This window comes from Phoenix dactylifera, unplaced genomic scaffold (assembly GCF_009389715.1).
Source record: "Phoenix dactylifera cultivar Barhee BC4 unplaced genomic scaffold, palm_55x_up_171113_PBpolish2nd_filt_p 000409F, whole genome shotgun sequence".
Taxonomy (NCBI): Eukaryota; Viridiplantae; Streptophyta; class Magnoliopsida; order Arecales; family Arecaceae; genus Phoenix; species Phoenix dactylifera.
Genome location: NW_024067850.1, coordinates 89996 through 115322, shown reverse-complemented (window position 1 = coordinate 115322; position 25327 = coordinate 89996). Strand labels below are relative to the sequence as shown.

At 41.3% G+C, this 25327-nt stretch overlaps 2 protein-coding genes across 6 annotated transcripts in view; both read right to left on the bottom strand.

Moving 5' to 3' along the window:
* Positions 1-1682: 1682 nt before the first annotated feature.
* On the bottom strand, positions 1683-5697 carry LOC103715972 ((R)-mandelonitrile lyase-like). Its single transcript, XM_039118770.1, has 4 exons — positions 4821-5697; positions 4049-4714; positions 2307-3180; positions 1683-2139 (listed from the first exon to the last, which is right to left on the bottom strand). Exons 1-4 carry the CDS (start codon positions 4963-4965, stop codon positions 2058-2060), a joined length of 1767 nt encoding a protein of 588 aa, XP_038974698.1. The 5' UTR covers positions 4966-5697; the 3' UTR covers positions 1683-2057.
* Positions 5698-6836: 1139 nt separating this feature from the next.
* The window catches only part of LOC103714649 (general transcription and DNA repair factor IIH subunit TFB1-1-like), a 46245-nt gene continuing 27754 nt past the window's right edge, over positions 6837-25327 (bottom strand). For 4 of the 5 annotated variants that reach the window (XM_008801993.4, XM_039118766.1, XM_039118767.1 and 1 more), the window contains 5 exons: positions 12141-12254; positions 11790-11867; positions 9530-9577; positions 8981-9049; positions 6837-7230 (listed from right to left, as the gene is read on the bottom strand). In XM_008801993.4, the coding sequence (XP_008800215.1) occupies positions 7141-7230; positions 8981-9049; positions 9530-9577; positions 11790-11867; positions 12141-12254 (399 nt within the window). In that variant the 3' untranslated portion in view covers positions 6837-7140. Of the gene's footprint in view, positions 7231-8980; positions 9050-9529; positions 9578-11789; positions 11868-12140; positions 12287-25327 lie in introns of all 5 variants that reach the window. The other variant, XR_005508215.1, reaches the window with a different exon arrangement.

The following is a 25327-nucleotide window of genomic DNA, read 5'->3' as shown; positions in this document are numbered from 1 at the left end:
TACACCCTTAATAAAAATTAGGTTTTTAATGCCTCTTTAATGCTGAAGAGCCTTTTTGGAAAAAAAATAAAAATGGAGTGATTCACGCCTCCTAGAAAAGTAACTTTCCCATGTTTCTCATGGGAAACACTTTGCATGAAATGTGGGAATCATATTTCCATGGGAATACAACTTTTCCATCTCTCTTCTTTGAAAACTCCAACCAAACAAGAGACACCTCATTACTTTCCCGTTGACCACACTTTTCCTCCTTCTTTTTCCGTAAACCAAACGAGCCCTACAATTACACGAGCTGCGCATGATCAATGCAATTATTGCCATGCACTACTCGCATGGAGCAATTAACCATGCCCTTAATATGCAACTGATCAGTATTATGCAGTTATGGCACGTTATGCCAAATCAAGTAACGGATATTTATCCTCCTTATATATAGGGATGACTTGGAAATCCTCTCGCAGGAGCAATTTCGGACTCCTCTTGATGTCTTTTACTCTCTCTTCCACTAGATCTCCGCCGTAAGCATCGGAGAGTCCTCCGCTCTACACTTGTAGCATCTTTTTGGGAGACAACTTTTGTGGCATCTTCAAGTAGCAATGTTCGATGCAAGTTTTGGCAGGTTGTTTGTCCATGTAAAGATCCAAGGTGAAGAAGTATCATGATGCTAAACGTCAGGTTTTCAGGTCACTTTACGAGCAGCAACGTTCTCCTCGCTCAATCATGCCGAGAGCATTGCGACACCGACGTATGGTGGCTCCTTGGTTGTAACCTATGCTTTCATTGCACTGTAGTACAAAGATACCGCTAGCACTATCTTTTTTTATCGTATAGTTGAATAAACAAATTCTTTTGCTATTAATCATTTACTTTTTCATAAGTTTGTGTGTGTGTGTGTGGGGCGGGGGGGGGGGGGGGGGGGGGGTGGTTTGCTCTTAGCTATGGAGAATGGTTCCGGAATTTCTTAAAATCACTAACTGCATGGCGAATGAGCAAGATGTATAGAACAAGAAGCGTGGGTGAAATGTCTGCATGTGTTCTTCGAAACCTACGATCGCTTACTAAAAACGATTGATCCATACATCTGAATTCTTCTGCGATGGCATCGACCCTTGCCCATATAAACCACTCCTCCAGATAAGTGCTCTCGAGCTTATTCACACCCTTGTGCTGTCACTCTGCCGCTCTCACAACATCTCCATTTTTCTGAATGTCTATCTAATTTAAGCGTCGAAGAGTTCTAACTAGACACTCCGACAAGAAAACTTCTATATCTTTACTATTTCATGTCGGATCTGATGTCAAGGTCCTACATGATCTCTTCTATCCGACATCTCGAAAGTGATCGGCATCAGAGCCATCACTATCTAAGCATGGCGGCCACCGCATCACCTTTTCGAACATACATTATGATCTTTAGTTGACCCTCACGATTTAAGCAGCCGACCATCCGAGCACTCCAGTAGCTCAGCCACCTTGGCTCTTTGTTCGAGCCGAATCCCAACGGCAATGATAGCAGCTTAGCAGCTTTGGACTTGGTGATGTGATGATTTCTTTGAAAATGAGTTCCATGCAATCCAGAGGCTCAGAGACAAGGTATTTTATATATTTTTGCAGTCAACAAGATATTTTACATTTAAGACAAAGGGACGTCAAGAAAGCTTGGGGCATGGTTTGACATCACATGGTACCGCACCAAAAAGTATATTGTAATTGCAGAGCTTAACATGTGATTGCTCAGAAAGTAGTTGGTAACTGAAGGTCAGGAAAGTAGTTGGCAGCTGAAGGTCGCTGCAACTTTTAACATTTTACATTCTGCAATTTGGAAATGTGATTACCGTCTCTCTCTCTCTCTCTCTCTCTCTCTCCCCCTCCCTCTCCTTGTTAGCGTGGAGTATTAAAAGAAAAATTTGGTGAAAAACAAACACCTGAATGGAATCCAAGGAGGATTCTTTTGTACCGCCCCTGAGAGGGATAGGGAAGAAAGACCGAGAGCAGGGTACAACACAATACAATACAACAGGCAGCAGAGACCGGAACGCGGTTGAGGCTGGCACTTTTCAGGCATGAGGCGCCAACGATGATGCTTTCCTCCTCCTCCTCCTACTTCTCCTCTCCTCGATCATCTTGCGCCCCATATACCTTCACCCACGACACCAAAACAAAGAGAAGAACGAACCAAGCATATCATCAAATACACGCATCACTCGGCAAAACTCGAAAAACTTTCAATTAATGGAGGAGGAAACAAGCAAGAATTAAAAGGAGAGGGCTTTCACACATTTTAGTTTAAAACAAGAAAGGCTCACCGGCCCATCATCATGAGGGTGGCCTGGGGGTTGGTCCCGGGGGAGACGGAGAAGGTGGAACCGTCCACCACCCGGAGGGAGCCAACACCCGTCACCCGGTACTCCCCGTCCACCACCTTCCCCACGACGCAACCCCCGTGGTAGTGCCATAACGTGCTCACCGTCCGCCGGCAGAACTCGGCCACCGCCGCCTCGTCGGACCGGTTCGCCGGCAGCCCGGGGCCCACGAACCTGAACTCCCGCCTCCCCCACCAGCCCACCCGGCGGAACTCTTCCATGGAGCGGGACCCCAGGACGTCCCCGAGCCTCCGCACCCCAGCCACGCACCGGGCCAGGTCCTCCGGGCTGGAGAAGTAGTTGAAACGGACGAGGGGGTTATCCCGCACGTCGAGGGAGGCGAGGCGGAGGGATCCCGCGGAGAAGGGGCCGGGGACCTTCTCCATGAGGGTGGCGACGGTGACGTAGAGCGGGGAGGCCGGGTCGTGGAGGAAGACGGAGCGGGAGGGGGGGAAGAAGGGGACGACGTTGGAGGCGGCCTCCAGGAAGGAGGCGTCGGCGGCGTCGGACTCGGGGATGCCCACCACCTGGATGAGGGAGTGGTCGAGCGGGACGGAGGGGATGATGGAGATGCCGTTGCGGGGATTGTCGTAGAGGCAGTTGCCCACGTCAGGGTTGTGGAGGGCCACGGGGATCCCCCACGAGGCGAGGTAGGCCCGGGGCCCCACCCCGCTTAGAAGCAGCAGCTGGGGGCTCCCCAGCGCCCCAGCGCACAGGATCACCTCCCCGCCGGGCCGCGTCATCGCGTGATGCTGTCTTCCGAACCGGTCCCGGTACACCACCCCGATCGCCGCGTGCTGGTTCCGCCGCCGGGAGCCTACCATACCAGAGAGAGAAAGAGACCAAAGAAAGAGAGAGAAAAAAAAATCCAGCGGACACCAAATCAAATGGTCAACGTAACAAATCAGAAAAGAGATGCATACAAATTCCTAGGGCCAGGATCATGCCCAATCGATCTATACTGTTTTTGTTTTATTCACAAAATATTCATAATTATGAATAATTTACTATGAAAATCAGAAAAGAGAAAAAAAAGAAGAATTCCAAATTATGATAATGTAAGAGAAAAAGATGATTCTGCACACTGACAATTCTCAGTGCAGAGTACACAGTAACGTCGCAAATGTGATGATAAGCGCACGAAAGAGAAATTGTAAGGCAGCTAAGTCTGCTAAGAGTCCGAGATCATTCTTTACAAAAATTAGGCAGAGATGAACTATTAGCAGAAAAAAGAAAGTCGGTCTCACTTTAGAAATAATGAAATATTCAGCAAAATCTATAAATTATGTAAAAATCGCCAAAGTACATGAAGAATAAAATAGCGTTTTTTTTTCTCAATCAAATTATTAAGAAAACCTCTTGAAAAACTAAGAATATCTTGGAAACATTTACCCCAGGGTTTGGAGACCAAGATTTGATCAAGCGAACGGCTAAAGATTACTAATAAGAGTTGGCTTTTTCTTCTGTATGATCTCAGTTACAATATTGAACGGTGCTGATGGAAGATCCATCTGAGGGACGGAATCACATCGAATTGCAGCAAGCGTCCGAACCAGGATCACCGGTCCAAGAACCCAAGCCGATGCAATTCCCTCCAAGATACGCAGATCAGCCGTTCTCCAAAGATCATACGGCTGAGATCAAACAATTCGAAACAAGAGAGGAGGGGGAGAGAGAGCGCGAACCGGGGTGAGGGGAGCTGAGCAAGATCCGATCGACGCTGGCACGGAGGGCCACCCGGATATTGTCAGGGTTGGCGAAGCTGAGGAGATCGGCGGCGCTGTGGCGGCGGCCGGAGGAGTCGAAGGTGGAGGCGCCGATCTTGGTGCCGGCGACGTGGTGAACGGTGAAGCCATTGTACGGCGTGACGTTGGCCTCCAGGAGCCCGTCGCGGATGGCTGACTGCCAGCTCCGGAGCACCGGCTGGAACGTCACCGCCCGCTCCACCCACTCGTAGGACTTGTTTACCAGCGCCATGTTCCAGTCGTGGGCGGGGGAGTTCTCGAAGAAGCCTCGGTGGGCGCGGCTGTAGAAGCCGGCGTTGATGGCGCTGCTGCCGCCGAGGACGCGGCCGCGGGCGTTGGGGACGCCGTCCTCGGAGGTGAAGGCGTGGGAAGGGGAGTCGGAGGCGTCGGTTTCCACCAGGGTCCGGAGGAATCCTTCTTGGTTCATTAGTGAAGGGAACTCCTGGGGAGCGCCGCCGCGCTCGAGGAGGAGGACGCGGTGGCCTTCCGAGAGTGTGGCGGCGAGGGGGCACCCGGCGGTTCCGCCGCCCACAACGATGTAGTCGTAGTCGGCCTCCGTCGGGAACATGGTGGCGTCGAATGTGAAACGGGCGTAGCTCGTCGGCCCTGCCATGCAAGAAACCATAGTAGAAACAGGACAAATCGAACAAAGAATGAAAGAAAAGGGAAGAGACGAAGAAGAAGAGTAAATCTCAAGAAGGAAGCGGATTACCTTGCTGCGGAGAGGCTTCGCCCCGAGAGGGGAGGAGGAGGAGGAGGAGGAAAAGAAGGAATTGGGTGGGAAGGCAGGGAGATGGGGAGGGTTTCATGGCCATTTTCTTGAAAGGAAGGACGCGGGGGCGTAGGCCGGGGGGCATTGGGGTCTCTTTTGGGAGTAGATGGGGGGATGGAGTGGGAAATGGGTGGGAGTTTGGATGGAATTCTGTTGGGAGAGAGAGGGAGAGAGAGAGAGAGAGAGAGATGGTCCAGCGGGCTTTGGGTTTGGGGGTTCGTGTAGCGCCGCAAAATTTCGCACTCAACCTTGTCCAGCCCAAGAAGCGTGTAAACAACCGCGAATGACAAAAATAGGCTCACTTTGGAGTAATCGTTGGCATGCTAAAAGAAGTTAAACGGCGGCCCGCAGGTGACTTGAACCAAATTGCCGTGAGGTCGAGACTCGAGAGCTGCAATTAGGCTTTCTTTTTCAAATATTCCTGGAGTTTATTCCACAATTGTTCCTCCAGCACCTACTGGGCGTGGTTCGTTGAAGTCTACTTCGAGTCTAACGGTAAGCGAGCCAGCTGGGCACAAAAATATGATGAAGGACCGTAATATGATCGGACCTAAAACTTAATCTGAATTCAAATATTTGAGTAAAAAACGCTTATCTCATATTTATTATTTTTCCCAGCATATGTTGGATACATTTTCTCTGAATAGGTCATTGCTTTGATACTTGGCAGGTTAATCTGACTTCATCTGACAAATCGACCTTCAATCCTTCAATTTTACGGTATGCTGACTTTGAAAATAGTTAATCTTACCATTTATAAAGGGAACCCATGCAAATGATCTAAGGGCTCGTTTGGTCCCTCCTAGGAATATGATTCCTGGGAATCAGATTCCTAGGAAGAGGATACCTAGGAAAGTACTTTTGACATGTTTGGTTAACCATGGGAAAGTGACTAATTTCCAAAGTGCTTATGTTTGGTTGACCATCCACTTTCCTAGGAAAGTTATGTATAATTCCTATTATGCCCTTAATAAAAATTAGATCTTTAATGCCTCTTTAATGCTTCTTTAATGCTGAAGGGTCTTTTTGGAAAAAAATAAAAAAAGAGTGATTCCCACCTCATGGAAAAGTAACTTTCCCATGTTTCTCATGGAAAAGACTTTCCCATGAAATGTGGGAATCATATTCCCATGGAAATACAACTTTCCCATCTCTCTCCTTTGAAAACTCCAACCAAACAAGAGGCATTTCATTACTTTTCCGTTGACCACACTTTCCCCCCTCGTTTTCCTGCGAACCAAACGAGCCCTAAGGAACTTCGTATCCACCACGGTTCGATTATATGAAATCTGCAACGACGGCCCTTTGAATATTTATTATTTTTATTTGAGCAACAGAAATTTTTTCTCCTTTAACATAAATGAGACGATGTGCTTTCATTTGAGCGAAAGCAATGCTACCATTACTAGAAACTACAAGCTGGTCCCTCGCAAGTTCAATTTTTACTTTATCCCAGGATTTAACCGGCCATCAAATCGGCGGCCCCGTCAAGCTAAGAACGGCTATGGGCGATACTAAGACATGGCTAGGTTGAGATTTGAGATCATAGAACTCACAAGACTCCAGCAACTGGGCCTTCACTGTCGAACAAGATCCCATCCCTTCAATTGTGTAAAAGTTGTCAAAGTAGGAGTAAGATCTAGAGCAAGACCAAAGCTCTAAGCCAAGGATCACTTAGATGGCATCGTGCAATATGAAATCATGAGTATAAAGGGCCCAGCATACCTAAGCCAGTCCAGCTTCATTCCATACACTCGTATTATAGTCTTGATATGAACCACTGTAGCCGTGCCAGGCTGGTCCAGTCAAAATATGATGGTACAGAAGAATTCCACATATCAATTTATGCTGCTAATGGATACTTGAGCCAAAATGACCTGAACTAAAGATTAATGCGTATCTAATAGACGACAAAATCCAGAGTTTATACTTGCTAGTGTGCATTAAATGTCAGTCTGAACAAATGAAATATAAGGCCGTTAGAATATGGCATCTTTTTGTCTCACATAAAGGTTACACGGGAAATCTCTCTCCAACAAGATCATATGAACCTGAAATTTAGACTTACAAATGAGCAGGATGAGAGTTCATGACCTTCAATTATGTATGAAAAGCCTGATACGTGTTTGGGATGAAGTCAAAAGACAGATGACAAACATGGAGGCATGCCAGATCTAGCATTCAAAATTTAGTGAAACAGCTTTATCATCATCGTCGTCAAAATTTAATTATATTACATAGAAAATAAAGTTATAAGCTTTTATTGAACAAAACCATTTGGTTTATTGCCACTTTTCGTGGACTGCTTCTGCTGTTCTGTATCATAGTGAGCAAAGGCAGCATCCAAGGCCTGAATCATAAGTAAAAGACATCAGCATTGCACGTCTTTAGTTGGATGGGAGTTCACTGTGCATGCCATTTAAATGACAAACAAACAAGAAAAGACAGACACAGAGAAAAAGTCTTCCGGTCTGCAGATCCTGATTCGTGAAAAAGTTCAGAAAATGGACTATCTGAATTCAATATGAAGAAGAATACAATCTAAATGGTATTGTATTGAAAATGGCACAAAAGTCATGATGCTTTGGTTCAAATGTAAACTTGTTAGGTTAACGTTATTAAGGCTGCATTTAAAATTACTAGGAGCCTTACTCAAATGATTTTTGACACCACTTGACTGCAAAAATGATATGCAGCAATTCAATGTACATCAAGTCTAATAATAAATAAAATCAACTTTATATGGAGAGACGGAGAACACTGCATAAACTTAAAAATGTGCACATATTCACAATAATATCTACAAACTATTTGACAATGTTTTCTTAGGGGTCCGTATGAAAGCTTGGTTGGTGATCCAAGGATAATTCCCAGAAAAGCAGGAGTCAGCTGAGAGCAAGGTGGAAGGGCAAAGAAATAGGAGAATCCAGGAGGCTCATGAACTTCTCAACCCCAAGACTTTAGATACCAAAATCAAGCTATAAAAGAAGATTTTGATATCCTATAATATTTGATATTAGATCAAAAATCCTCCCCAAACTCTGCCAACTTGTCATGTGACCCAATTCTCTCCTCACCTGACTCCCACCTTGGGAGAGTTACCTGGAAGCCTGCAACTGGCGAGAAAATCCATATATCTCATGCTGGACTTGCTGGATTTGAGCCATCCAATTGAATTAACCCCATGGAGGAAAGTGCCTAGTTCCTTATTTACAAATTCTAGAAAATTGTAATCAACCATCTGCCAGTTCCCCTAAAATCTAAATAGACTCAATGAGTTCTGCATAAATTTAATGGTATAAATCATTAGTGAATGAATTCCAGCTTGGTCCTACATGAATTCTCAAACAACACAAAAGAAAATGATCTAATGGCCTTGGTTTAAAGAACGAACTTCTCCATCTGGTTGTGGAGGCTAAATAAATATACAGTTGTCATGTTAGCAAAGACAACAAATGAGGATTACTGCCTTGCTTAAATCCATGAATTTATGTCCTGGTTCAAATTCCAACCTGAAACTGAGACTGGGTTCGGTTGTGACCAAATTTGACAAACAAGGCCATATGGGCAAATTTTATTATTTTGACTGTCCATTTGTTTATTAATTAAAATTCCGGGAGGTATTTGGATCAAACTCAAAGTTCGAAGCCTTCAGCACATAAGAAGCATTCGGATGCTTCAATTACAAAAATTGAAAACAAAGGCAGATATTTTCCAGTTTTTACACACTTTCAGAGGCCTTCGAGAAATTCGCAAGGGGAAGAGAATGGGTTTATAAAGTGAATATCAGCTTCAAGCACAATTGTCCACCATAGGGTGTCAAGTTCCAACCTCACAAATCCTGCATGTTTCTTAAACAAATAATCCTTTATTGATTTTTCAGATCAATCAACTTCTAAATTCTCGATGAATTAAACCAATGGGCTCTAATATATCAGTTTCCTAAAATAAAGCAGGTAATGTCATACATTCTTAGTCCTTTAGCTCAGCATGTATTATGAATGCACGAATGCATGTATATGTCTTACGTATGTATGTATCTTTGCATGTGTGCGTATGTACTCGCAAGTATATGAATAGCAAATAAGCACTAAGACTACCTGGAGCATGGGTTGAACAAGGAGAGAAACTTGATGCCGGAAATCTGATTGAACAGCTTCCTTTATCTCCTGAAAGTTTAAGAAATTGGAGACAGTTAGATACTGCAAATATTGTTCACAACTTCCTTTAGGCTCCATATATACTGGCAACAATATAACCCAGACAAGAAAAAAAAATGAGTTTGACATGCAAAAATGTAGTTCGGCATATGGTGCTCTGCAGATTCTCAAATTTAAACTGGATTTTCTACTGTATCATTGGCTTGCAGTAAACTTGAGAAGTGAAGGGAAAAAGATAATAATTTTCCATTCATGACACTTCAAAGGGACAATCCATCCAATGCTCCTCTATCCTTGTCAGTAAAAGCAGGAAAGCAATAAAACATAAGACTAGAAGCTGGAAAGCTCCCCTGATATTATAACAAGGCAATGGACTTCATAGAGTTAGGATACTAAAGCCAGGATATGTGTTCCAAGAAAAGTGAAAATAACTACTTCAACAAGTAAAGAAACAAATTATATCTTGGATTAGATGCAACAATGGCATACCTGTAGCTTATGATAGATATGTGTCATAGCATCCTTCAATCTTAAAACCTGTTGCAAATGCAAGGAAATCAACAACAATGAAAACATTATATAGAGTTACATACACAAACGATTAGTTAATATGCAACTGAAAAATGCTAACTGAAGAAGGTCGATACAGCACAAAGCTAGAAAAGGAATGCATAATGGGGTCTGTATTTCAGTTTAGCTCTTTTCTTTAAAATATTCTCCTTTGAAACAAATCCAATTCCCCATATTGAAGTTTGCCTTGTTCCCTCTCAGGGCCATTTTGCGAAGTTCCAGCAGGATCTGGCAAGATCATCCGAGAAGAGAGTGAGAGGGGTTCGCGCGAGAGAGAGAGGGATCGGAAGCAGGAGAGAAGGGGGATGGGATCGCAGGACTCAATACCCAAGGGCTTAAAAAAAAGGACCTTGAGAGGTCTTTTCTTTCTCAAAAAAAAAATCCCACCAGGATCGGGCCACAACCCCACTTTCCTCTCCCCTCTCCTGCTCCTTCCCTACATCCCACAGCACGCTCTCTCTACCTATCCTGCAGGCTGCAAGATCCAGCAAGATCTTGCCAAACAAGGCCCTTACTTTATAAACTATCCTTGTCTAGTTTAAGGGTTGGAACATGGTTGCTTGGACCTAAACTTTTGACTAATAAGGCAGGACTCCCAGATAAAAACAAAATAGACTGCTCACTTCGCATTTTTTCTAAGGACTCAGGTGCACTGCAATCACTATTTTTTATTAGTCTTGCTTGAAAAATTGCATCTCTCTCCATCCTTTTCATAATAAAACTAAGGTAACAAATAATGTACGCTCGAGTACTGCATTCTTGCTTAACTAAAACTGCAACTCTGACCACATAGATACACTACTTGTAATGTTCACTCTCTTAAGATTGCACTAATTCCAATCTAGCATTTATCCCTTCCATGGACTTGCTGACCTACAATGCATCATCAAGAAGTAACAAACAAATTATGCCTAAAAAAAATGCATCTATAATTGGTATAATTATAGTAAACTTAGCAAACCCCAAATATAAGCCTACTCTCACTATGAATTCGGAAAACCGCCTACACTTGGAAGTTACTGCTCTGCCATGAATGTTAGAAACTTATCAATATACAAAATTACCATGTTTCTCATTTCTTGCCAGACAAACTCTTGCCAATGCTAACTATTTTTTTAATATATAAATTAAAACCATCCATATAATCTTCTCCATGAAACATTTCCTTGCTATAATGCTTTCATTTTTCTTTTTCACATGTTCTACTATTTGGTTGATTATCCTCTCTTGTTAATATTTGGAGTTTTACCCAAAGTTTTCGGAGATATTGCTGTGAGGACTCATGTAGGTGTGTCTTTAGTCTTACATCGGCTATGCACTGGGTAGATCTTGGATACTTGAACAGGATCAAGAAACCCAAATAATACCTTCTGACTAGCCTTTCTAAGTGAGATTCTAGGTAGTTACAAAATATATCAAAGTGGACCGAATCTATGGCCCATATAGACTGGAGAATATTGCAGCACGAGCCTATTTGGGCTAACTACAAGTCAATCGTGGTGTTTATGATTGGATTTGTGGTACTTGTGATTGGATTTGGATCATTAGCCTGGCAAGGACATCATGCTTAAACGGTAAGAGTATATGAGGGTCCGTGCGGACCTGTCTTTAGTCCCATATCGGTCATGCACTAGGTGGATCTTGGATACTTATACATGACCAAGGAATCCAAATAATACCATCTGGATAGCCTTTTTGGATGAGATCCCGAGTCGTTGCAATTATGCATTTCTTTGTTCGTCATTCCCTAACCTTCAAGATATCAACATACCAATTCCATAACCAAACCAAGTTTGTTCCATTATCTTCCTCAAATCCATTTGCATCTCCATCGATTTTTAAGATATAACTCATTTCACAATAAAAATCAAATTTATTTCTTATGTTCAGATTTCCATACCCATGAATTATCACCACTATCAAGTTATTGACAATTAAGTAAGCCTGGAATTGTACATTGAACCCATTCCCTATAAAATAATATAAAAGGATAACCACTGACAGAAATACTACCCTATTGACACATTTTTATTCTTTATACCAATTTATTACTTCAGGAACAGACAGATCCTTGTCATAATAGTGTTAGTTGCGAATGAGAAAGCTGGCCAAGTAAAATGATCCACCTTCCTACAGCTGATAAGCTATGGAACATCTTATAAAAACTGAGAAATATTACCTTATTATAGAGATAAGCGGTTGTAATGGGATATGATGACCAAAAATGTCGTAGCAACTCCTGAATGGATGTCCAATGCTGAAACAAATAATAGTCATAAGAGCAGTTTCATCTATTCTGACAGTAAGGGGACAAGCAGCATAATTCCTCTAAAAACATGAGAAGAGTAGGCAAAAAATTCACTTTTCTATGTGAATAGGTGCAGGATATGCAATTAATTTGATGGATAGAAAAGTAAATTATCATATCAATTGATTAAATTCAAGAAAGATTTCTATTTTCAAGAAAAATATGCAGATGCTAGCATGTAATAAGGTGCAGGAACTCTTCGAAAGTTCAGAGGCAACTCACATGCAAAAGTTCATCTTTAGTCCTGTTTGGCAGCATATCCAGGACACACTCCTGAGGCTTCTTTCCAAGATGATATTTGGTACTTGAAAGATATGGATTCAACCCATTGAGAACCTAGCTCATACCAGTGAGGTAGTTAGGTTTTCCTGCTCCATGCAATTATGATAACTGATAAATATTAAATCAAATAAAGCAGTGATACAAACAGTTCATTTTATAAGGATAACTTAAAACAAAAGAAATATAGAGAAGAAGAATATTCGTATCTTTAATTTCAATATCCCATGCAAATGTGCCATCATTTTGCACCCTTTTTCCCTTTTTGACCAAACTATTAATTTTACATATTATGCTACATAGAAGAGCATATAAGAATTATACAACCAGCATAGATTTACTTAGCCTTCCATGTCATAAACTGAACTGCAAGTAAGAGAGAAATTGTGATATCTACTAAAATCATATTCTCTAAACAGACTAAATGATGGAGATGGAATAGTTATGTCTACCTAATAATGACAAGGCACAACAGTTACCATAACACTACTGCTATTTGTATTTCAGGTATTTCCAGTATTATCCAAAATTCCACACAGTAACCTACTTCAACTTAGTTTAAGTTTATATATCAAGAAGCTCCTCAGTTGAACAGTATTATTAAAGAAAGTGCTGGTTGAAGAATCTTTCTTCGACACCTGATATTTACATGAGAAGACAACAGTATTTTATGTCAAAATTATCGGTAGCTAGCAAGGTATGAATGTAAATATAAGTAATTAGCATTTTGTCATATTCCTTCATAATGTTGTCAGATCATCTTTACCTATAGAGAGCAGAAAACAGTGTATCATATTCTAAAAGGGACAAGATACAATAAAACTTTGCTTTTCATTACTGACCTAACTAGTCTCCCGAAGAAGCAATCTAGATGGGTCATCAAGACGGTTCATGCAAACAAAAGGACAAATAATGCAGTAACTGCTGTGTGTAAATCTATATAAAACATAGATAACAAGGTTCGACATAACAAGGATTGGAAAAAAATGGTTCCTTAATTGTCATGTTTTCCTATCCAAGGTCAAATCCTTGAAATTGAATGTTTTTTTGTTTTCCTCATCCAAACCATTTTGTATCAGACTTCTCACCTAGGTCACTACTAATTCACAATAATTTTTTAAATACTCTAACTTCTATACTTCAACAAATGCACTGAATTCCAAATATATTCCATCCTTATGTTACGGCGTTCACCTTACGTTCATAAACCCTCCTAACTATGCAACACCCAAATCCAAATATAGAAGCTAAAGTTTGGTTCTTGGAGATCTCCACAATATTCATTTAACTGCATACAACCCAGGGTGTGTATATAAATTAACTTAGCTTAATCCTATTTCAGGCATTCTTTCATTTTGGCATCCTGTTTTAGGAAAGATAAATAGTAAAACCATTTATTGAGAAAGCTCTTACTCCTCTCACCTCTGAAAACAAAAACCACGTTATTTTCCAATAAGTTTGGTGGCAGTGATGCTTCCAATGTTTCCTATCTAAAACAACACCTTCAATGTCTATTGCCAGTTATAATTTTTTACATCTTCTGACTTCTTGGGTCCTGAGCTTGCATTCTTTCCTCAATGACACTGGGTGGAATACCGTACAAATGTTTGATCCAAATGGAGTCTCTTCATCTCATCGATGGTAAGCCCTTCCAGCCCACTCAAAGTAGTAACTTCTTGGATCTCGAGGTTGCCCCTTCTCCTCAATGATACTTAGAAGAAATCGTGTTCAAAAATTGGATTCCACAATGCATTCTCTTCATCTCATTATGGGTAAGCCCTTCCAGCCCACTCAATGCAGTCAGCTAGTGATTGACCTCGTCAATGTGACCATCACTGGACTAACTAGAAGCCAAAGTCCATTTCACAATACTCCAGTCCAGGTATACTTTAAAGCCCTAATGTCCAATTCCTACTGCCTCCAAGGAACTGGCACTCACTCATTCCTTTCCAAGTCTCTTTGCTAGAGGTCTTGGCTAAATTTGTCTTTGCATTCTGAAACTTCTGTCATGGAACCACAAGTATAGCAGTTCTCACATGCAGCAACTCCTAAGTCTTATTCAATGGCTCATATTGCTGTGGAAGTTGTTTAGCTTTGATGCCTAATCAACTTTGGCATCATTCACCAAACAAACTTATTTACCGCATGGCAAGCACAAACTTCAGATTCCTAACTACCAACTCATTAAAAACCAGATGAAATGCAATGTTACAATTATCACTTCACAAAACATTCTTATCATCCAATTCACCAAAAAAACAGTACATTTCTTTAATGAGTATACCACCAAGCACTCCGGCATTGTCTGCATGAAAATCCTTGAATTAATTCACTGTAAGCTTCAGAGGATGCCAAAGAGATTCTGATGCATATAGTGATTTATTACGCAAACTGTCATGTATTGTACCCATTGTTGCAAGAGGGCCAAATACGAATGAATTGTATATATTTGAATATTGTCCTATATAATGGATAACTGCACAAACATAACCTCTTAAAAACTTGCCTCCATGCAATTGAGGAAGCATATTTGTCTATAACTATCATAATTTCATTCTGGAATTACAAATGAAAGAGACTGCTTTAGTGTGATCATACTCACTTATAAAGATAATAACCATGTGATCAATGGTTCACCAAGCATAAGTTGCAAAGAGGTGTTTAAGTTTACCCAATCCGATGCCTGATTTGTTACAAAACCTTATATGGATATACCCAAGATTTAAAATTCCGCAGGATGGAGGTGTCCTGGTTTCTACATGGAATGGGACGTCCCACTATCCTACCTCTTCCCAATGGTAGTCCCAGTCAAGAGTCCCGTAGGTTACCCCCATCTCTCTCCCCTTCTTTCCTCTGCTTTCCTTTCTTTTTCTTTCTTTCTTTCTTGTTCTTATTTCTTTACTTTCTTCCTTCTTTCCTCCCTTTTTCCTTACCTTCCTTGATTTCCTTTTTCTTCTTATTTCTTTTACTTATCCTTTCCTATGCTTCTTTCTTTTCATTTTCTTCTATCTCTTTCTTTCTTCCTTCTTTCCTTCCTTTCATTCTTTTTTCTTGTCCCTTCCTTTCTTTCCTTTTTCTTCTTTTGTCCCTTTACTTTTCCTTTTCTTCATCTTTTCTTCCTTCCTTTCTTTCCTTTTTTTTCTTTTTCTTTCCTTGAACGGATGAGTTTCGGAGTCCCAACCCCCTCCTGGTCCTGTTTTCTCATAGGAACGGGATGAGACGGTCGGGATGCCCCCCGATCCTGTCGGGATTTAAAACCTTGCTTATAATAGAGTGAATAATTTTGTAGCTCAAGCAAAGAGATGAGAAAAGATGCTTCATGCATGTCTATCACATGGGATTTTACTTACTTTTGCAATATTTTTGTCATTTATTTTTATCAACTTTTCTTGCAGGTTATTAAGGCTCAGCGTGCACTACACTACACATGTACATATACACATGTACGCATGTACATATGTATGTATGGAGTGGAATGCGATCCACTTAACCAGATTTGAAGTCCGATCCAGTTAGTCTTGACTAGACAATAGGTGTCCAACAATAACATTCTGAGCCACTGAATGTGATCTACTAACTTTAAACCGCTTGCAAAACAAAAATAATGTGATTTGGTCAAAATTGAGCATTGCATGGTGTTATTGGAACTATCTATTTTGACTTTCAATGTATAGGCTAGGGATCTCTAAATCATATGATTTTTGGTTCCAAGCAATGTAGACATAGTAGATCACATCCAGCGACTTAGATCATTTGTGTCACACTCTCGTCATCCAATAAGGACTGAATGCATCCTTCAAAACCAGTTGGCCTGAACCTACTGCATGTACACACCCATTTATATATCTCTGCATGCATATATGTGCATATGCATGCTTATGCGTGCATAATATGTGAATGTGTGTCAACATCTATGCATATATGCACATAATCTATGCATAGGCAGAGAAAAGCAATATGAACAAACACAACACACATCCACATGCAAACACAATAAATAATTTCAGTTGCACCCACAAATATTCATAAAAAATGCAAATGTAAACACAAGATACACCCACAAAAACAATCATCTTATAATACAACAAATACAATACACTTGCAACCAACCAGAATCATATAGACACATAATGCACATCAGGGTCGGCGGAACGCCACCCTCCACCAGCTTCCCTCCTTCTCCCCCGCCCTCTCTCCCCCGCTCGCTCTCTTTTCATCTCTTTTCTTCTCCTTCTCCGCCTTCGGCAACGGTTTTCGTTTCCGATGCCAAAATCGTATAGATGAGCCACCGGTACGGCTCGAAACGGCTGGAACCGCCCAATTCGAAACGGTTCCGCCGACCTTGATGCACACAATCATAAAGTGTGCCTTACGAAAACCCACACGAGGCATGCTTTCAATAGGCCTATATGAAATTGCCTCACCTCGGCGTAGGTGAGGTGTTAAGGCGGCTAGGCACGTCTTTGACAACAATGATGTTAAATGTGCATAACATGAAAAAGTTTACAATATTAGAGAAAAATAATATTATTAGACCTAAATTGAAGAAAAATTCATAGATGTTCATAATTATATGCAAACACAAGACGCATGTGTTTAAGCCACTATAAAATTTAAACACTTAAATAAATGCAGAATTAATGGTAATTTCACCACTGATAGGACCTTATAACAAAACAAATCCTTGCTTATAACATTTCATTTGTAAATGTGTTCCCTAAAATTGAAGAATAACAATTACTAGTGCAAAACCCAACATAGCAATGCTCATTTGAGGTTGTATGCTTGAAGTGTAACTTATATTATCTTTTAGTGTTTTTGATGCAACAGACTTGTCTTAAGATGTACGAGAATGCACTCACGTGGGTGCATGTGTTTGTGTGTGTCTTATATTGAATATAGTATGCCACTTCATTGATTAGGTCCTTTTAGCCACTTGTGAAAATGTTATTGAGTTAATTTGCTCAAACTATTGTAACCTTTATTTAAATGAAAATTTTGCATAAGTGGACGCTCACTACTTGCAAAATGGCCATTTTCATTTCTTTTTGTAGTTTCAATTTTTCAGACCAAATTGTCCTTGGCTCATAAACATGAATTTTTTGTCCATCTAATAATCAAATTTTAGACGCATCGGTTAGTAAGAATGTTTAAATCCTAGAGGAGCATATACTGATCCGCATATTTTATGTATCAATGAATGCATGCACCGGTGAATATAAATTTATATTAAATTTATAATATACCAATTTATCTAAGTGTATCTACCATGGATTGTCTATTTGGTTATTTATGTGTACAGATAGTTTAAATGTGTGTCGCTAGTTATTTTAGATGCAAACAGTTTCCTAAATATTTAACCTAAAATTGTGCAATAGTTTGTCTAGATGTCTATACTACATAATATGTGCACATATCCCTTTAAATCTGTGCATCGCAATATATATAGATGTTTTGTTCCGAACATGGTATGCTGAACCGACCGAAAATGGTCGTTCAGCCCGTACCGAACCGGTGCCGACGGCTCCGACCCAGAACCGAATGGTTCCATACATGTACCGGTGCGAACCAGCCTGGTTCGCACGGTACAAGACGGTACCGGTGCGAACCAGGCTAGTTCGCACTGGCCCAAGCGCAGGTGCCCCGCGCGTAGGCAACGCTAATGAGACCCCCAGCCCGTCGAGCCAAATTCATGCCGGCTCAATCGAGGCCAATCTCAGCCAAGGCCAAGGCTCGAGCCAAATTCACTGCATGGAGGCTTGCCCAACCCCGGACCAACCAAGTCAGAAGGAAGTGCTCGAGCTCAGCCTATCCAACCACAACAGGCTCAGCCCGACCGCATTAGCACACGCCCAGCTAAACCCAATCAAAGAGGCCACACACCAGCAAGCACAAAGGACCCATGTGCGCCCAAATGGCATGCCACCTAGCTCTCGGCCAACACACAACCAGCAGAAGACCAAATCAGCAGCAAGCCAAGCCAAGTGGCAACCATCGAAAGGCCCCATGTGTGGGGACATAACAACCCCCCATTTCGAAAATGCCCACATTAGCAATCCGTGGAGTCTCAAGACTCTTGCATGGCCATTCGATCCGGGAGAACAACGGCCCAAATTCAACGGGCCAAAGATCAGCGCCTATGTGCAGCACATGGGAGATTTCAAACAAGAAAGGATCCGCAGGATGCCAACCAAGAGAGTGCACCAAACAAGGAAGAAAATCTTCATGTGCCCAAGTGCAACCGAAGGATTTCTCCTAGGCGCGACACATCAGCAATCCGTGGGAAGGACACATGTCACGGCCTAAGAAGATCACACGCGCATCCCGAGAGCACTTTTTCCCCTATATTTTCAGCATGTGACTCGCATGGAAGAAGTTTGAATTTGAATTTGAATTTCTCCCCATGCGGCTGATTTGGAACTTATTTCATGCTCACCTTCCCCATTTGATTTTCACCATGTGACCCGCATGGAAGAAGTTTGAGTTTGAATTTGAATTTGAATTTCTTCCCCATGCGGCTGATTAGGAACTAATTTCATTATTCCGCCAATAAGCGATGTATGGCACATGAGTCTTAAGTCTATATAAGAGGGACTTAGGCCCTGTTTGGGGGAGCTGTTGGCAGTAGAGCTGTTAGAAGTAGAGCTGTTGGAAGTAGAGCTGTCTGAAGTAGAGCTGTTATAAAAAGCTGTTTGCTGTTTGGTAACTACATTCGTAAAGTGATGTGGTACTTTGTTTTATGTTTGATAAACAAACTGAGAAAGTACTTTTGTATGACAAAATTACCATAAAGGACATTGCATAGTATTATACAACAGAACATAATAAAACATAACATAAATTAATACATAAAAATACGATATAGTATAATATTATTATAATATAAAATAATATTATGTTAATATAGCATAATAGTAATATAATTATTAGAGTAAATTAATATTTGGTAATATAACATAATATTAAATTATTTAACATAACATATTAATGTATTATGATATAATGTAATATATATTATATTTATAGTATAATACAATAATAAAAGTATAAAATATTATAATTATTAGTATAAATTAATTTCTCATAATATAACATAATATTAAATTATTTAACATAACATATTAATGTATTATAATGTAATGTAATATAACACAATATTTATAGTATAATTATTTAAAATTAATTTATAATAATAATTATAATATTTTATACCTTTATTATTGTATTATATTATAAATATTATATTATATTACATTACATTATAATACATTAATATGTTATTTTAAATAATTTAATATTATGTTATATTATGAAAAATTAATTTATAATAATAATTATAATATTTTATACCTTTATTATTAAATTATAAAATATTATAATTATTAGTATAAATTAATTTTCCATAATATAACATAATATTAAATTATTTAACATAACATATTAATGTATTATGATATAATATAATATGATATTATATTTATAGTATAATACAAAAATAAAGGTATAAAATATTATAATTATTAGTATAAATTAATTTTCCATAATATAACATAATATTAAATTATTTAACATAACATATTAATGTATTATGATATAATATAATATGATATTATATTTATAGTATAACACAAAAATAAAGGTATAAAATATTATAATTATTAGTATAAAATAATTTCCCATAATAATTTCCCACAAAATAATTTTCCGTGGTCCAGGGGCTCTTCTTCGTGGTCCACGCTCGAGGAGGACCTCAGCGTGGGCCGCGAGGTTGATGATAAAAGAAAAACAATAGATTGATTTTGGAAGGTATGGAAAAGGATTAAAATTTTTTTCTTCTAAAATGTGGTTCAAGATATGTATACAAAAATTGAAAAGAAAAATACCTTTTCTTATGGAAGGGAGTCTGACGGCTAGGGTTCTTGGCTCCAGCAGATTTTTAGGTTTATAAAGGAACAACTATGCAATTATGTTATTTTAATATGGGCATTTTTGTCAAAAATACAGCTTTCAGAAAAAGCTGAAACAGCTTCCTTCCAAAAGCTCCAAATTGGAGCTTCCTCCCAAAAGCTGTTTTCAGCTTCCCGCAAAAGCTGAAACAGCTTTTTGAAAAATTTACCAAACACAATTTTTCATCTAAAAGTACTTTTGGAGGGCCAGAAAGTGCTTTCTGGCCCTCCAAAAGCTCCCCCAAACAGGGCCTTAGGCCTTTTGTGAGGAAATCTTTGATCATTATATTTGCTCATTTGAGTTGCAAATCCCTTAGGGAGTCGGCCGCAAGGCTTGAAAGGCACTTGTGCCTATTTTCGGTTTAGGGGTTAAGCTTTAGACTTGGGCTAGAGTAGAATAAATCAATCCTCTCTAGATTGTATTAGGCTAGTATGGACCCTTCCCGTCCTTACTAGAGTTCTTTATTGCATTGTCTTTTTGGAATTAAATTCATTGTTTTCTTCCCCATATCGTGTGATTCTGTTTGTCGGGCCCTTAGATAGGATCTTCGAGCATAAGCAAGGATTCCAAAGCAGCAAGAGATAGTCGCATTACCCGCCCAAAGACGGTCCCACGACAACCAACTTCATCTCCCTCGGCGGATCCTTGGTGCGGGGTTTGGGACCGCAACGCCCCACGGGCCAACACTAGTGCTTTCATTGAGATCTTCGTCGGAAGAAGTTCCAAGAGAAGCTCCGTCGAAGACTTACTTCGAGATTTCATTGAGATCGTCGGGCATTCACCTTCGTTAAGATCCACGGAAGGGCAATCTAAAGAGGTAACGCACTAATCTATTCCTTTAAGGATTAATTTTCAGATCTGGATATTTGTTGCATATTTTTGTTAGATCTGAAATTTAAATTCAGATCTGAGTTTTTATTATAATCTTTGGTGAGATCTGAATATTGTGGGGATTATTGGACTATTGATGTATTGTGAGAGTTTTTCTTTGTAAGGAAAAAAAGGTTATCTTGGTCTCTACCTTGTTCATTCAGGGATAACACAACGGGGAGGCTACTGGTAATACCCAATGTTATTTGACCCAACTATTCACTGTAGGGTATATTAGGGGCCGCATAAAGAGAGACTACTGGTAGTACCTTGTGTGCCTTCTCCAACTGCAGTGCTTCAGAGAACAAGTAGTGCATCAAAGACCTCTTTGAGTTGAGTGATCTTTCATCTTGTATTCTTTATTTTGTACAACCCTTACGTGGGATATTGGCGATTGATTGAGTGGTGTAATATCTTTTAAAAAAGGAGGGTCAGATCATCCTTTGGGTGATGGCCAGAGGAGGTTTGGGATTGTGTTTGTTGAGGACTGATTTTACATAGATCATGGAGTCGGAAGGTGATTCCAATACCCAACAAAGACTAGTTGAAGCCCTTGAAAGTAGTAATGCCCAACTCAGTTGGATATTAGAAAATGTAATGAATACTATGGCTGATATGAGGCGAGAAAGTAACACCAATATTGAAAGAATAGAGAGAAGATTTGTTGAAAGAGAGTGATGCGAGTGATGGGTTGAAAAAAATACAAGGGAGACAAGAAGAAGAGGAAGAGTAGAAATAGTAGTTAATAGATGGGCCGATGGTATCCATAAGGAGTATCGTTCCAAGGGTTTGTATGAAGAGGAGAGTGAACCCGAGATGAATCCACACCCTCGAAGGCCTCATGGCCGAAGAGAGCAATAAGATAGGAGGAATCGGGTAGAAGATGAAGATGTAAGGGTTTCGGGGATAGGAAATCCAAGATTGATTTTTCTACTTTTGGAGGTGGTGTTCCTTATGAGGGGCTCGACAAGATTAAGCAATACTTTCATACATATGAGATCCCACGAGAGGAGAGAGTAACCCTAGCTTGCTTTCATTTAGAAGGGAGAGAAAGTAGACGGTGGAGATGGCTAAGGAACCTATATGAAAAAGAAAAAAATAGACTGGGGTGGACGGCATTTGAAAAAGAGTTCATGACTCAATGGGAGTCGTCCCCAGTTGTAAATCATCATGGCCAATTGGCCAAGTTAAAGCTAGAAGGCAAAGTGCAAAGCTACATCGATGACTTCCGCCAACTGCAAACTATGGTGGATGGATGGTCCGAAGAAGCTTTGCTTGGCACATTCATCGATGGGCTCAAATCTTGGCTTGCCAAAGAACTCAAACTCAAGCAGCCCACATGCCTTCAAGATGCAATGAGAATGGCGAAAATTCTTAACCAAAGTGGCTACTCCAACCGACGACCGGCCAAGGATTCATCCAACCGCAAGGACATCAAACCCTTGCATTCGAGGCCACCACATGCAGCCACACGCTTTTCCAAACCACAACCCCGTGAGATCAAAAAGCTCACCCATGAGGAGTTGCAAGAGTACATAAAGAAGGGCCTTTGCTTCAAGTGCGACGCAAAGTGGGAGAAAGGCCATAGGTGCAATCCCGGCCAATCTTTCATGATTCACATCACTAGCAGCGAGGATGAGGCCGAAGAAAAGCCTGCTGCAACTTCTGATGGTAGTAGCTCAGAGGCCGAACCAATAGAAGCCAACGCCTTGAGCCCCACTCCAAATGATACCGAGCTATCCTTACATGCGTTGTCCGGAGTTCAGCGACCTTCTACTATGAGAATGACGGCTTGAATCGGCAAACATGAGGTATCCCTACTTGTTAACAATGGTTCATCACATAATTCCATAAATCCGGGGACACTTCAAACTTCAAAGAGTGGGACTCAAGGGAGCAGCCACCAAACCATTTGATGTCAAAGTGGCAAGTGGCGAGCAACTCAAGTGCCAAGAGGTTGTCAAAGACGTCCGGCTCAATGTTCAAGAAGTCTGGGTCTCAACCGATTTACATGTTTTACAATTTGTTGGCCTTGAAGTTGTCCTCGGAAATGCATGGCTTTGGAGTATAGGAAAGGTGGTCACAGACTACAATACCATGACCATGGAGTTTAAGATTGGGGGAAGGAAGAAGCGAACAGCTCTTAGCAACAAAGAGGTCCGGCCTTACGAGGCCAACATGCTTGAACGACTATGCCGAGGAGCACTATGCTACGCCATCATGCTGTCCACCTATGACAAGATGGGAGCTGCCATTGAAAGCCCTCAACCGCAGCTTGAAGAAGAGCTACAAGGTCTGCCATTGCGGGTCCGACAGCTCCTTGAAGCACATAAAGGTGTCTTGAGGATGCCAACTGCCCTTCCACCCCGGCGCACCTTCGATCACCCCATCAGATTGAAAGATGAGATCAAGCCTATCAACGTGCCTCCTTATAGGTATGCTCACTTCCAAAAAGGTGAAATTGAAAGGCAAGTGGATGATATGTTGAAACAGGGACTAATCTGGCCAAGTCTAGTCCCTTCTCCTCACCGGTTCTCTTGGTGAGAAAGAAGGATGGATCATGGCGATTTTGCACCGACTACCGAGCCTTGAATGAGGCCACAATCAAAGATCGGTTCCCTATTCCAACGGTTGATGAAATGCTTGATGAACTCCACAGCGTTAAGTACTTCACAAGGCTCGATCTTCAGGCCCGTTACCATCAGATCCGGATGTAGGAAAAAATTGTACACAAGATGGCCTTCCGCACCCATTCCGAATATTATGAGTACCTTGTCATGCCGTTCGGCCTATAGAATGCTCCATCTACATTTCAAGCTACTATAAACGAGGTATTTCGACCACACCTATGCAAGTTTGTCACTGTTTTCTTTGATTACATCCTTGTCTATTCCAAATCCATGGATGAGCGCATGCAATACTTGGATCTTGTTCTATGCATTTTCGAAAAGCACCATTTCTACGTCACACCTTCCAAGTGCGCCTTTGTCCAAGAAGAGCTCGAGTATCTTGGGCACATTGTTTTTGGCGACAGTGTGCGCGTCGACTCACGCAAGATTGAGGCCATGACTGATTGGCCATTGCCCAAAGATGTCTCGGCTTTGAGAGGGTTTCTAGGACTCACCGAGTATTATAAGCGGTTTGTGAGGGACTACGGTCTCATTGCAAAACCGCTGATGGCCATGCTGAAGAAGGATAGGTTTGAGTGGACAGATGCAGCCCGACAAGCCTTTGAAAACCTAAAGAGGGTCATGACTCAAACCTCCGTGCTTTTTCTTTCCGATTTCAACAAACCATTCCAAGTATTCACGGATGCAAGCAACGAAAGAATCGAAACAACCCTAGCACAAGAAAGGCGACCCTTGGCTTTCATATCCAAAGCCTTAAGGCCGCAAAAGAAGGCTTGGAGCACGTATGCACGAGAATTGCTCGCGGTGGTGCATGCAGTCAAAGTTTGGAGACCATACTTGCTCGGAAGCTTTACCATCGTGACTGACCAGCAAGCCCTACGGCACCTACTCCAACAAAAGATCGCGACTCCGGAACAACAAAAATTCCTGGTAAAACTCAGCTTTGAATATGATATTGTCCATCAACCAGAAAAAGAAAACAAGGTGGCGGATGCCTTATCTCGGAAGAAAGGGAGCCCGGCTCTCGACATCACCCTTGAGGATAAAAGTCTTCTCCAAGAGGGGAGGAATGATGAGACCCCCAGCCCACCGAGCCAAATTCATACTCGCTCAATCGAGGCCGACCTCGGCCAAGGCTCGAGCCAAATTCAGTACATGGAGGCTTGCCCAGCCCTCGACCAACCAAGTCAAAAAGAAGCAGTCGAGCTAAGCCGATCTACATTAGACCACAACAAGCTCTGCTCGACCACATTGGCGCACGCCCAGCTAAACCCAATCAAAGAGGCCACGCACCAACAAGCACAATGGACTCATGCGCGCCCAAATGGCATGCCACCTAGCTCTCGGCCAACACAATCAGCAGAAGACCAAATCAGCAGCAAGCCGAGCCAAGTGGCAACCATCGGAAGGCCCCATGTGTGGGGACATAACGGAAAAGCCTCCCATTTCGGGAATGCCCACACCAGCAATCCGTGGAGTCCTAGGACTCTTCCATAGCCATTCGATCCGGAAGAACAACGGCCCAAATTCAGCGGGCCAAAGATCAACGCCAATGTGCAGCACATGGGAGATTTCAAACAAGAAAGGATCCACGGGATGCCAACCAAGAGCACGCACCAAACAAGGAAGAAAATCTTCACGCGCCCGAGTGCAACCAAAAAATTTTCTTAGGCGCGACACATC

What these genes read in the sequence shown, in the direction of transcription:
- LOC103715972 (XM_039118770.1), bottom strand. Translation starts at nt 4,965, where the DNA reads ATGCCCCCCGGCCTACGCCCCCGCGTCCTTCCTTTCAAGAAAATGGCC. An exon ending in CGAAGCCTCTCCGCAGCAAG is followed by an intron (nt 4,715 to 4,820) that starts GTAATCCGCTTC and finishes CTTGCATGGCAG; the next exon opens with GGCCGACGAGCTACGCCCGT. An exon ending in GCTCAGCTCCCCTCACCCCG is followed by an intron (nt 3,181 to 4,048) that starts GTTCGCGCTCTC and finishes CTGGTATGGTAG; the next exon opens with GCTCCCGGCGGCGGAACCAG.